General features: G+C 47.0%; 2 protein-coding genes and 1 non-coding gene across 3 annotated transcripts; all 3 read right to left on the bottom strand.

The window, feature by feature from the left end:
* Nucleotides 1-2,587: 2,587 nt before the first annotated feature.
* On the bottom strand, nt 2,588-4,559 carry LOC124688164 (cytochrome P450 716A1-like). The gene is made up of 3 exons (XM_047221881.1): nt 3,596-4,559; nt 3,322-3,509; nt 2,588-2,995 (listed from the first exon to the last, which is right to left on the bottom strand). The coding sequence occupies exons 1-3, from the start codon at nt 4,557-4,559 to the stop codon at nt 2,684-2,686; spliced, it is 1,464 nt and encodes a 487-aa protein (XP_047077837.1). The 3' UTR covers nt 2,588-2,683.
* Nucleotides 4,560-8,243: 3,684 nt separating this feature from the next.
* TRNAQ-CUG lies at nt 8,244-8,315 on the bottom strand. Its single transcript has one exon. It is a non-coding gene; the product is annotated as a tRNA-Gln (tRNA).
* A 1,305-nt stretch (nt 8,316-9,620) lies between these two features.
* LOC124688163 (cysteine protease XCP1-like) lies at nt 9,621-11,274 on the bottom strand. Its single transcript, XM_047221880.1, has 4 exons — nt 10,699-11,274; nt 10,324-10,559; nt 10,096-10,236; nt 9,621-9,978 (listed from the first exon to the last, which is right to left on the bottom strand). The coding sequence occupies exons 1-4, from the start codon at nt 11,159-11,161 to the stop codon at nt 9,745-9,747; spliced, it is 1,074 nt and encodes a 357-aa protein (XP_047077836.1). The 5' UTR covers nt 11,162-11,274; the 3' UTR covers nt 9,621-9,744.
* Nucleotides 11,275-11,583: the final 309 nt, after the last annotated feature.

Here is an 11,583-nt window from a genome sequence, read left to right as displayed (position 1 = left end):
GAGGTGGACGTCGTCTTCATCAACAACCGAACGTGTGACCGAGTACGGAGGTGCTGCCCGTTCGTGGCGCCGGAACCGATCGTGATCAAGATCTTCTACGCGCTTTTGCAAGCGGCAAGTGAACGTCTACCGCAGCAACAAGAGCCTCATCTTGTAGGCTTTGGAATCTCTTCAAGGGTGAGACTCGATACCCCCTCGTTGCTACCGTCTTCTAGATTGCATCTTGGCTTGGATTGCGTGTTCGCGGTAGGAAAATTTTTGTTTTCTATGCAACGTTATCCTACACATAAGGCTCCTGCCGGTTGCCACAATACAATAATGATCATCTCATACATATTCATCATCACATTATGGCCATATCACATCACCAAACCCTGCAAAAACAAGTTAGACGTCTCTAATTTGGTTTGCATATTTTACGTGGTTTAGGGTTTTTGAGACCTTACATTTTGGTTTACCACCTTTGGGATGGTTTAATGATGAGCATTATAATTTGGAAGGAGTCAATATGTGCTTCACTTATACATGCAAACTGAGTTGTGATAAATGTTTTAACGGGGACTAATGATCTTCTAAGCTACTACAATATTGGTATATGTACAAACTTCAATGGGAAACATGAGAGAGCTGTTCAAACGGATGACATATACATATACCATGCATATACCTTGTCTCTTTTGTTAGCATGTTTACAGAATAAACATCGCTGAGAACGGCTTTTCTTTCAAGAAAGGGAGGATGCTGAGGACATCACAACCTCCGATTTGAAGGCATATCTTGGTGAAAAAGATGAGACTACGTCGATGATGACTTCAATTCAAGAAGGGGAGGATTATGAGGATATCTCTATGATAGATACAACCAATACTCCTACAACCACATCTCAGGTACATTCGTTACTGGGAATCCTTCCTGATATATATGAGAATATGATGCTGCCTCAATCAAATGTATTTATATTATTTAGGAATGGATCTAGCATGGACGTCAAGCATTGGATTAGGAACGTGCATGGAGATGGCAGCAGACCTGCGAGGATTCGGGATGGCGTTGCAAGCGAGGATTTCAGAATACTGAAGCCACCATAGTGAAGCAACGATGCTTGGATGAATTATACAAGTTACTCCATCATAAAATTCATTCAAAGAGTTATTTTTGGTGTTGCGTCACCTTATTTAATGGGCCAGGCCCATGTATTTTCGGATTAGGTATTTTAGGGGATTTTAAGAGGCCATATAAGTGGAGGAAAGCCCATTAAGGGGTGTTTTTGGCCAACCCTAGCTAGTTGGACGAAAATCCCTTCACTTCCCCCATATATATCCCTCTGTAGCCATCATTAGAACTTGGATTTTGATTAGATTAAAAGTTAGCCAATTGCTGCAACTTCGTGTACTTCTTTTGAGACCAACGCCCAGAACAAGACCGACTATTCGGAATCCCACCATTATCAATCAAGCTTTCATCTCTATTCGCAATATTCTGATTGCATCTTTAGTTCTTACTTGTTCTCGATTTCAGGTAGGAATTAAGACCTTATTGTCAGGCTGATCGTGCTCCCGCAAGATCAGTAACTCCCGGAGATTGTCCTAGAGATTGCATTGACGCATGAGCTCTGCACCAACAAATTGATCTATCTTCATCTCATCGAAAGATCAGACACATTTGCCCTATCACAACTCCTATATGCGCATAAAGGCCATATCAAATGAACCATCACAATGTTTTGTACATTCCATTCCCTTTGCCTCACAGTATTCGGTTAAGCTGTAAGCTAACCTCTCTTTCTCGATCCTGATTCGGAATTCCTTACTAGGTTAACTCTTACCTTATGTAGCACGACCATGCATTTCTAGTTGCGATCACTCGAGGGGTCCCAAAGATATCTCTCTCTTGAAGAGAGGGGCAAATTCCATCTTGATTGACCAAGCCTTGCAACATGCTTCAGGTCTTTATAACCAGCTTGTTATATTGTAGTGTTTGATGGCCCCTACCTAAGTAAGTCGATTCACATCTCAAGTACATGCGACAATGTCAGGTCTAAGGACAAAGCGTACACATTGTGTAGAAAGAGAACTACAAGTATAATTTCCATGTCTCGTTTTGGGTCAGTCCAACCCTATGTTCATAACATGTGTTAACCTCATCGGTTTGACATCTCCATGTTGATGACTTACGAAACATAATCATCAACCAATCGATGTGCTAGTCTAATATTCACATGTATCATCACATGAACTCCGACTAGGAACAACTTTAGAAAACCATAGAAGTAAAGATTTTCATAAACAATTCACGTACTTGCCAATCAATACAAGTTGCCTCATATGGATATGCAAGAAACATTACAACAACTTATGGATACAACGAAATATAATCATCTCTATAATTGCCTCTAGGGCATATTTCTTACACTGACGGCTTAGATATGCAGAGATCAGATTTAATGGTTAAACCTTTTAAGTATAAAAACACATTTTAATGATTTTTATTATTATTTTTCTTGTAATATTTATTTCTGGCAAAAATAGCGATAGCACAATACAAAACTCTACAATTGTGGATATATCATGTATGCATTTCCCTCTTCTCTGCCTCCAGCTACATTTCCATTGACCCCTCTAATGTAGCGCTGCTCTAATGTTGTTGGCCTTTATACCGAGATTTATGTGAGGCTTGGTCGCGATCAAGGAGCGATCCTCTGCCCGATTTCGATCGGCAGGCCATGCAGCGGAGTCGGCATGGGGTCCCTGACGAAAGTGTTCTCCTTGCAACATAGCTTCCATCTAAACTGCCTCACCAGGTGGTGCATGGTCACCAGCGTCTCGATCCTGGAAAACTCTATCCCGGGGCATATCCTTGGGCCACCGCCAAAGGCGACAAAGGAGCACGGTGGTATCGCTGACACTGTTTGGCTTTCAAACCGGGATGGGTCGAACTTGGCTGGCTCCTGGAAGATGCTTGCATCCATGTGAGTCACGTTTGCCGTCCAAAACACCTGAAAATGGTGTAAGAGTTTGAAAATTATATTGAGTGAAAGGTTTGGATTTTAGCATATGGAGCTAACGAGTTGATATCAATTGGAATTTTTTGAACGAGGGTGGATGACAACTGCTAGTCTATCTGGACCATTGCCACGTGACAATCCTTAGATGTGTTAGGGACCTTAGGGTTAGCAATATGTCGGCTCTATACTGGGGTTTGAGATGAAAAATTATATTGAGCGAACATTTGGATTTTAGCATGAGGCTTCTCGGTAAGTTGGTGATGCTTGGTACGATTAATTGGTGTGAGCTGTGCAAGGATGCAAAATTAGCAAATGACCTGCCATCCCTTGGGGATGAAGTAGCCATCGAACTCGGTGTCCTCAAGTGCTATTCTGAAGTTGCCGAAGAGTGGGGGGACGATGCGGAGCGTTTCCTGCGCGACTCGCCATGTGAGCTTCATCTTCGTCAGGTCTTCCCAGGTCAGAGCCTCTCCATCGGTCTTGTTTTTGGCGATCTCCTCATGCTCTGTGCCAAGGAAGACCATCATGAGTTCGTGACCATGGCGTGGTGAGTCCAGTTCTTGTGCAAAATACAGTGAAATGTTTACTTGCCTTGTACCATGGCGGCCAGGGTGACCGGATCATTGGCGAGTTGGCGGACCATGAACGTCATAAGGATGGAGGACGTGTCGTGGCCAGCGATGAGGGCGACCATGGCGTTGTCCACGATCTCCTCATCGGTTAGCAGCTGATCGCCCTGGTCGTCCGTCAGGCTGAGCAGGCAGGTGATGAGGTCGCTGTTGGAGTTGGACGACGCCTTGCCGTTGCGGTGCTCCAGCAGCAAGCTTCCCTTCTTCTCCCGCGTGATCCCCTCGAGCACCCGGCGAGCCCTGCGGCTAGCCTTGAGGCTCCGGCTGAACGCCGTGAACGGCAGGTTCGCTGGGATGGCCCACATGCCCTCGAGCATGCGCGCGAAGTCGTCGGCGAGGGCGTCCCGAGCGGCGCCCCGCTCGAGGCCGAAGAGCAGCGCCGAGATGATGTCAAACGTCAGCTGCTTCATCAGCGGCAGCACCGTGACGGTCGGTCGGCCGGCCCAGCTCTCGTCGAGATGGTGCCGCACCTCGCCGTCGATCTTGCCGACGTACGTCCTGAGCATGTCCGGCCTGAGGAACTCCAGCAGCGCGCCTCGGATGCGCCGGTGGTCGGCGCCGTGGATGTCCAGGATGCTCTTCTCCCCGAGTATACGCTGCACGGACCGGGGCTGCCGCGTCGACAGCGCGCTGCTGAAGAAGGTGAACTTGTTGGCCGCCGGCCCCGCGAGGAGCACCGTCGGCGTGCCGAACAGCGACAGCTTCGAGACCGGTCCATACCTGTCGATCCGGTCCCGTATCCACCGACTGCCGCCGTCGCCGCGCATGGCCCGGAGCAGGGCGAGGCTCTGGCCGATCACCGGCAGGCCGAGGGAGCCCGGGGGCAGGTTGGGCGGACATGGTTTCTTGGCTCTGGTCAGGAGGTGGATGATGGCTATGGATGCGATCGTGACAACGAGTACCACGACCACGGACAAGTAATCCATTGGAGAGTGAGAGCAAGTTGCTAACTGCAAACGAGGCTTCCGAATATAGGGGATAGGAGTGACCGAGTGAGTCGAGTTGACTATGATTTTATTTCTTCAGATTTCTTGGTATTGATCTTTAAACGAGTCGATCGTTTGACCACGTGCGGTGACTGAACAAGCACATGCACCACTAGGCCACTACGTATCCATCCCCAAGCACTTGATTGATTGCTTTAGTACTTGAGCGTGTAACACAAGCTTAGCTAGCTTCATGTACTTGCTTACACACATGTACACCATAATTATAAAGATTGTTGAGGGAGAAAAGATGGAATCAAAACCCATACTTTAATCTATTATTTCTAGCAACTAGTCCCTCTTTTCCAAATTAAGTGAGTTGCTCTAGATTTGCATCCATTGGAAGGGAAGAAGTATCATACTCCCTCCATCCCATAGCTGGCAATTTGGGAAAGTTCAATTGGGCAAACCAAAACCCATGCTCCTTGTCATGATCAATGAATGTCCGTTTTAATACGTTTGGGTTGGGGCGCGGGCATAAAATTAGCTCTCCTGACACATGTGTTAGTTTGGGTTGGGGGTAATCCAGCGGCCCGATGCTTTTGGTTTGACTATGAAGGTTTGACTTTTTTTCTCTAGTTTCACTAAATAGGAAAAATGCATGCGGGAAATATGCCATAGAAATTGACAGTATTGCCCAAAACCACGACTATTTTAGGGAATCATATAGTTCACACAAATAGTGTCGAACGAAGGTGCAAAATGACAAGTTACCCCACTATGATGGGCTTAGGGTTGACGGAATCCTACCTGCAGGTTAGCGCTAGACATCGGATACCAGGCGGACAAAGAGAGAGTTTGTACCCACGTTCAGGGCTTTCGATGAGGTAAAACCCTTACTCATGCTTATCTGATCTTAATTATAGATGAAACTGATTACAATGGGGCAGTCGATAGACTGCATGGTGGGAATCTCGCCGGGAGGCAAGTATTCTGGGGTTTGATGTACGTGTGGTTGTATGCGATTATGAGGGTATGGATCCGGCAGACCCTCTCCTGGCCTTTATATAGGAGGTCGGGTACCGAGAGTCATGCACGGATTCGACTAGATTACAACAAAATCTGTGTTATACTTTCTTTATTCGACGCCTTCATGCCTTGCCCACCAAGAATTCGTCACCTTCTATCTTTGCACTGTTGCAACCGACGCTTTGATCCACCTTGGGTTGTGATGATGCTCATGGGCCCCTTGTTAGGCCAGAGGAGGTAGGCCAATATTGGGTATCCGAAGGGTAATGCCCACATCATAGCCCTTCTTCCAGATAACCTAGAATTAATCCAAAGCACGGGGTACCAACACAGGCACAAACCGCTGGATGTGCTAAATTGTAAAGCCATGTACACAGTCAGTTTGATAATGGCCTTACCACATCAACAACGCTGAGGCCACTAACGGGGCAGGAAATTGTGACATCCTGGTCCAAGGCTCAATAGGATTGATAGGATACGTATATCAACAAGTTGCAACTTCTTTTCCGGAAGCTCATCGGCTTGGAGCGATTTGAGGATGGGTGACTGGCGGGGAAGTCCATCCCGGGTACGCACGAGTGAGGATAAAGTGCAAAAAAAAACATGTGTTGGTTTGTGGGGCTAGTCTAGAAATCCTAGAGAGCTACAGGAAATTGGGATGGGATCCTTCTAGTTTCTGGCGTCTCTTCCCTGGCACTTCGTAGAGCCGGTTTCCGAGTGGTGGTCCTTTGGATCCGTCCGGGCCGCAGGGACTTCCTTTTGTGCACTAGACATGCAGGTATTGGGGTCGGAAGCCAACCTCTGCGAGGTGTACGCCTTGTCCTACTGCTCTAAGACTTTATTGAGGAGGTACAATACTTGACCTTGAATATTGCAACCGGGTCTTCGCGCTCGTCCAAGATTCGTTTGGCCACCCTTAGGTTGTCCTTTGGCATCACCATGACCTCTATGTCATTCTTGTCCGTGTAGTTAGTATGTCACTTTTGAATTTTACGTGGGGGTGCTTTTGTGGCGTCATCGAAGTTGAGGTTGCGGGGGAGGGGGGTGACCTTGCCGCTATGCCTCTTCTTTTTTTCTTTTCTTCTTGCACCCGCTTGTATTCCATTTGAAGTTGCTTCTGGACCGCTTCAGCCTTCTCCTATGCGCGGGTTGCACCCTCCTGGTACTTTAGAGCATTTTCTTGCAGTTTCATGGTTTCTATGCTGGTTTTTTCGATGTTCTTCGCCTACCTTAGGAGTTCCTCATGCATCCCATCAAGCCTAGTTACCTCTTTCACGCGATCTATCATGATGGGTGTAACCAGTAGCTCTCCATACCTGGCAATATCGTCTCTAAGTCCATGTGGGGATCTTGAGGTTCCAGCCGGAAACACATTCTGTTGGGGGGAAGGGTTTGGTGGCTGTTCTGAATTGCTCCGAGCAGCGTCAGCCATATCTGCATCCTCCTTAGGTGCCTCTAGTTCCGCCTCCGGGTTTCTCTGATTGGCAGTGTCGTCTCCGGCCAGCTCCATCATGGTTGCGAAGACCTATTTGGTAGCATGTGGTTAATCAATTGTTGTGAGCTCACCGTCGTACTCCTTCATGGCTACCTCGTATTCATCCGAGTTCATGGGTGAGCAACTGTTGTGAGCTCATCGTATGTGCATGGCTTGTTCCGGCAAACCTAGTGGAATCACTAGTTTCGTCGATGAGACCGATTGGGATGATGGAACAATGGATGGTGTTCTCCTTCTCGGAATCCAGCACTCGTCATTGGAGACGATGGGGTAATTGCCAACATAGAGGATGCACCCGACGGCGATGGTGTCGTTGATGCATGCGAAGGCGGATCATGTCCAAGCCTTCCAACGTTGATGGGGCCACAGTGGGCGCCAATTGTCGTTGTGTGATCGATGGTACTCAGTGAGGGGTGTCTCACAAATCATAGGGAGGGGGAACCATGGGGCGAGGAGTCACTGGGATGGGGATACACGTGTTACCCAGCTTCTCGGAACCTCACGACAGTGGCAAGGCCCTACTGTTGCTTGTCTAAAATTATCATGCAACAAGTGCAAGATTACAATTAGTTGTGCCATGCATTTAGGCTCCCAGGATCTGGCTTATAAAGGCGATCGAGTTTAGGGTTACAATGGTAGAGATCTATTCGGCTACGAGTAAATCTAGGTTAAACTAAGTAATCTTGTCGTGCACGTTAAACATCCGACCGAGATTTACTATGGGTCGGATCCGACTACTTATCTCCGGGCTGGACTCCTCCATCTTGGTTTTCTAGCAAGTGAGCCCCTACTTACCGGAATTAGAATCCTGCCGTGCTATACCTAGTTGATATTCCACAACAGTAGCGGCCTAAGGTAAAAGATTATCAAGGAGTAAAATTGGATATTTTTTTTTGCTTCTAACACTTATATTTTCTCATGCGGTGAGCATGCTCTCACTAATAAGTTAATCTAATGAAAATATATGGTTATTTTCAACATAAAAAATGCGTGGATGCCACTCAGAAGAAACAAACCTGGCGACTGTAGCGTCTTTTTTGTCTACTACATATAAATTTAGGACTAAAACTGCCATTCCACTGCATTAAGTCGTCGAACAAAAATAAACGAAAAAAGAGCTGCACTGCGATAAGTCGTCGAACAAAAAATAACCAAAAAAGAGGTCCTACCGAGAATTGAACTCGGGTTACTGGATTCAGAGTCCAATGTCCTAACCGCTAGACCATAAGACCTGTTTGTGGTATGTGCAGAATTAAATATTGTATTCAATGTTCCACTCGTTATCAATACTCCCTCCGTCCCGATTCACAGGGCTCAGTTTGAAAAAACATTTGTCCCACATTAGCTCTTTTCTAAGGCCTGCATGCAATTAATTAGGAGTAGTAACCTCCTCTAATTACACTCCATTTCCTCTTTCTCCTTTTTTTTAGCTCACTACAAACACCTTGATTCATGCGGTTGGGGTGGGAATTGAAACAAGTTTGCATGCGGGGGCCGGCTGCATGTTGATGGGAAACACAACTAACCTATGCATGCGCCTCTAATTGAGGAGTAATTAGAGGGGTTACTTCTCCAAAGTAAATGCATGCAACACTTGAGAGAGTTTTTAGCGTCCAATGAAAAAACGTCTTGGTCCTGATGCAAAAGAAGAAAGTCCATTTTTCATCCTTAAACTTTCACTACAGTTTACTTTTAATCCTAAATGTTTCATTTGGTACAAAACAGACCTTAAACTTTACTAACACCCACAAAAACACCTGATTTTCTTGGAAAAAAACGAAACAAACCGAACCAGATTATCCCGCTCGTTGGTGGCGGCCGATATGGCTGGCTCGTCTGCTGATCTGACCATCTGCTATGCCATCCCGCTTGCCTACCTCCTTGTGCCGCTAGTATGGCACCAGCTCTTAGGTGACCATGCTAGCCGGCGGCGTTCCGTGCTACTTGGTCTGCACCGTCATGATCCTCTGACAGATTGTGCTGCTCCTCTGGCAACAGAGCTTGTGTAACCAGGCTCGTCGGCAGCTTGGCGGCAACGACCAGTGCGTCCGCTTTTGTTGATTTTGCTCTATTTTTCTTAAAAACTTTCTTGTATGTGTCCATTTTTCAGTTTGGTTGATGCTTTATACCCAGGGTTGTGATGATTTCAGTCTTACTTGGGTTTCTTTCCACCATGGTTTTCATATGGCAAGAAAACCAGCAGAACTGTCATTTAAACTGGTCTGCAAAGTTTAGGGGTCAATTCGTACGAAATAAAACATTTAGGACGAAATGTGAACTTTGGGGAAAGTTTAAGGATGAAAAATGGACTTTCTTCGATGCAAAACGATTTGAGCCTTGTGAACCGAGACGGAGGGAGTAGCACTCTACTTGCTGGCTCGATCACTCCTGCACTGGGCGGCCCAGGACCTGCAACAGGTCAAGGTGTCACACACACACACGGGCATCTGAATCACCATTGCCCCTCCTTTACCCAACTGTGTTACCTGAATATGAGGGCGAAGACAGGAAAGTGATACTACAGGCGCAGAACAATGGAACGAAGAACAGCTATCACTAGTCTGAATGATGTCGCTTCGTGTTCGGGGGAAAAAATGATCTTGCTTCCATGTGCTAGCACTTGGAATGAATGAATCTCAAGACATCTGCTGTTTACAAAAATCAGCCTCCCCAGCCTGTACTGTTGCTCTTGGTAGGGTAAGAAGCAATCTTGTAGATGTCACAGACGCCCTCGGGTTTGCCGGTGCCCCTCTTTATCCTGAGATACCCTTGCTCCCCCCAGCTCGTGCCCCACGAGTTCTTCATGATAATGTAGTCATGGCCATCGGATGAGCCGTATCCGACGGCCGTCAGTGCATGATCCAGCTCGGTTCCACACGTTCCTTCAAACACCCCCTGCAGTCAGACACAGACACACATACCCGGAGGAAGGTAATTATCAGTTTTCTTGCGTCATTTGTTTGTGTCATGGTGAGACAAAGAACAGATACCAATCTTTTGTTTTTCTCTTACCCCTTTGTAGAATTGGAAGTCTTTGCTCCCTGCAGCTATACCCACACTGACAGGCTGATGAGCCAACGCTTTCAGCAGGCTAACCTCGCTGTTCTCCGGCACGTCCTCGAAGCCACTTATGGTGACAACTTTGGAGCCAGGCTAAACACCAGAGGAAATATCATCAATGTCCATTTGTTAGAACTACATGACTGAATTGCCTCTGAAGAATTTGTTCCATGTACCTACCTGTTTTCGTTTGCAGTAGCCCTCCTCCATGAGGTACGGGTAGTCCTCGTCTGTGTGGATCCCCTGGTTCCCCATTATGTAGGCGAAGGCGAAGTCCATGAGACCCCCTCCGCAGCCATGATCGAACGTGCTGTCACAGTCCATCAGCTCCTGCTCCGACAGCGACTCCAAGTTGCCAGTTACAATCTGGTTTATCCCTTCCACGGCCGCCACCGTCGTGAAGGCCCAGCAACTCCCTGCAATCAATTGAATTAATATGCCTTGTAGCACTCTTGACACCTTCAGCATATTTCAGTGGAATGTTCAGAGAGATGGTGTATGTTCTTACTGAAAGCCTGACATAGATGTCGTGCAATGCTCAGAGAAGGTGCTTACCGCAGTCTCCTTGGTTCTTCACGGGCGTCACGGCTCCCTTGTTTCTCCAGTCCACTTCCCAGGGCAAATCCACGGCGCTCTCGTACCTGAACGTCGTCGCAGCGCGTGTTCCATTTGTTCCTGCTAAACCAATGCTCAATCCCAAATGACTGGCCTTGAATTCCTCGTGAGCGACGTCGGCGAACTGGTTCAAGCCTAGCCAGTAGCTCCCATTCCTCCTGTTTGTTTCCACGATGTGCTTCAGGTTTTGCCTGAACACCTCGTACCTCTTCACTTTCTCCTTCGGGCTCGCATAGATCTTGCTATGCTTGACTGACCACGAACCGAAGAGATCAAGAATCTTATTCGGCAATGCGATGTCCTCCTGCGAATACCCGACAACCGAGGGATCATGGTGGCTAGAGCTACAAGAACATGCTGCGAAACCTAGCAACAAGAAGAACACTGAGAGCTTTGATTCCATTGCGACAGGCTAGCACTATTTCTTGTCATGGAATTGCCACAAAGACACGAACGCATTTATACTGATCATCACTAGCCATGCATGTTTCTTGCAAGCAAGCAATTCGTCTCACCTGATATGGCCCTTGTGGATGAAGCTTTGGATGAGGTAGTAGTACCTTGCTTTATGAAGAAGCTGCAGGTTGCAGCCTTGCAGGCCTGCTCTTTCCGAAGTTCAAATTTTGGTTTACATAGCACTATGCATTCGAATAGTTAGTAGACTATGCTTGCAGCCTTGCACACCGACGGACTCGGAGGTAACTTGTTCAGCCATGCGAAGCAGCTGCATAATGGTTATTTAGAAGGATGGACAAGCATCTTTTGCTTAGTTGCTCAAGCCATTCATCACCAAACAGATGTGCCCCTCATCCCATTTTATAATCA

The sequence above is a fragment of the Lolium rigidum genome, chromosome 2 (genome assembly GCF_022539505.1).
Source record: "Lolium rigidum isolate FL_2022 chromosome 2, APGP_CSIRO_Lrig_0.1, whole genome shotgun sequence".
Taxonomy (NCBI): Eukaryota; Viridiplantae; Streptophyta; class Magnoliopsida; order Poales; family Poaceae; genus Lolium; species Lolium rigidum.
This window is presented reverse-complemented; position numbering and strand designations above follow the sequence as displayed.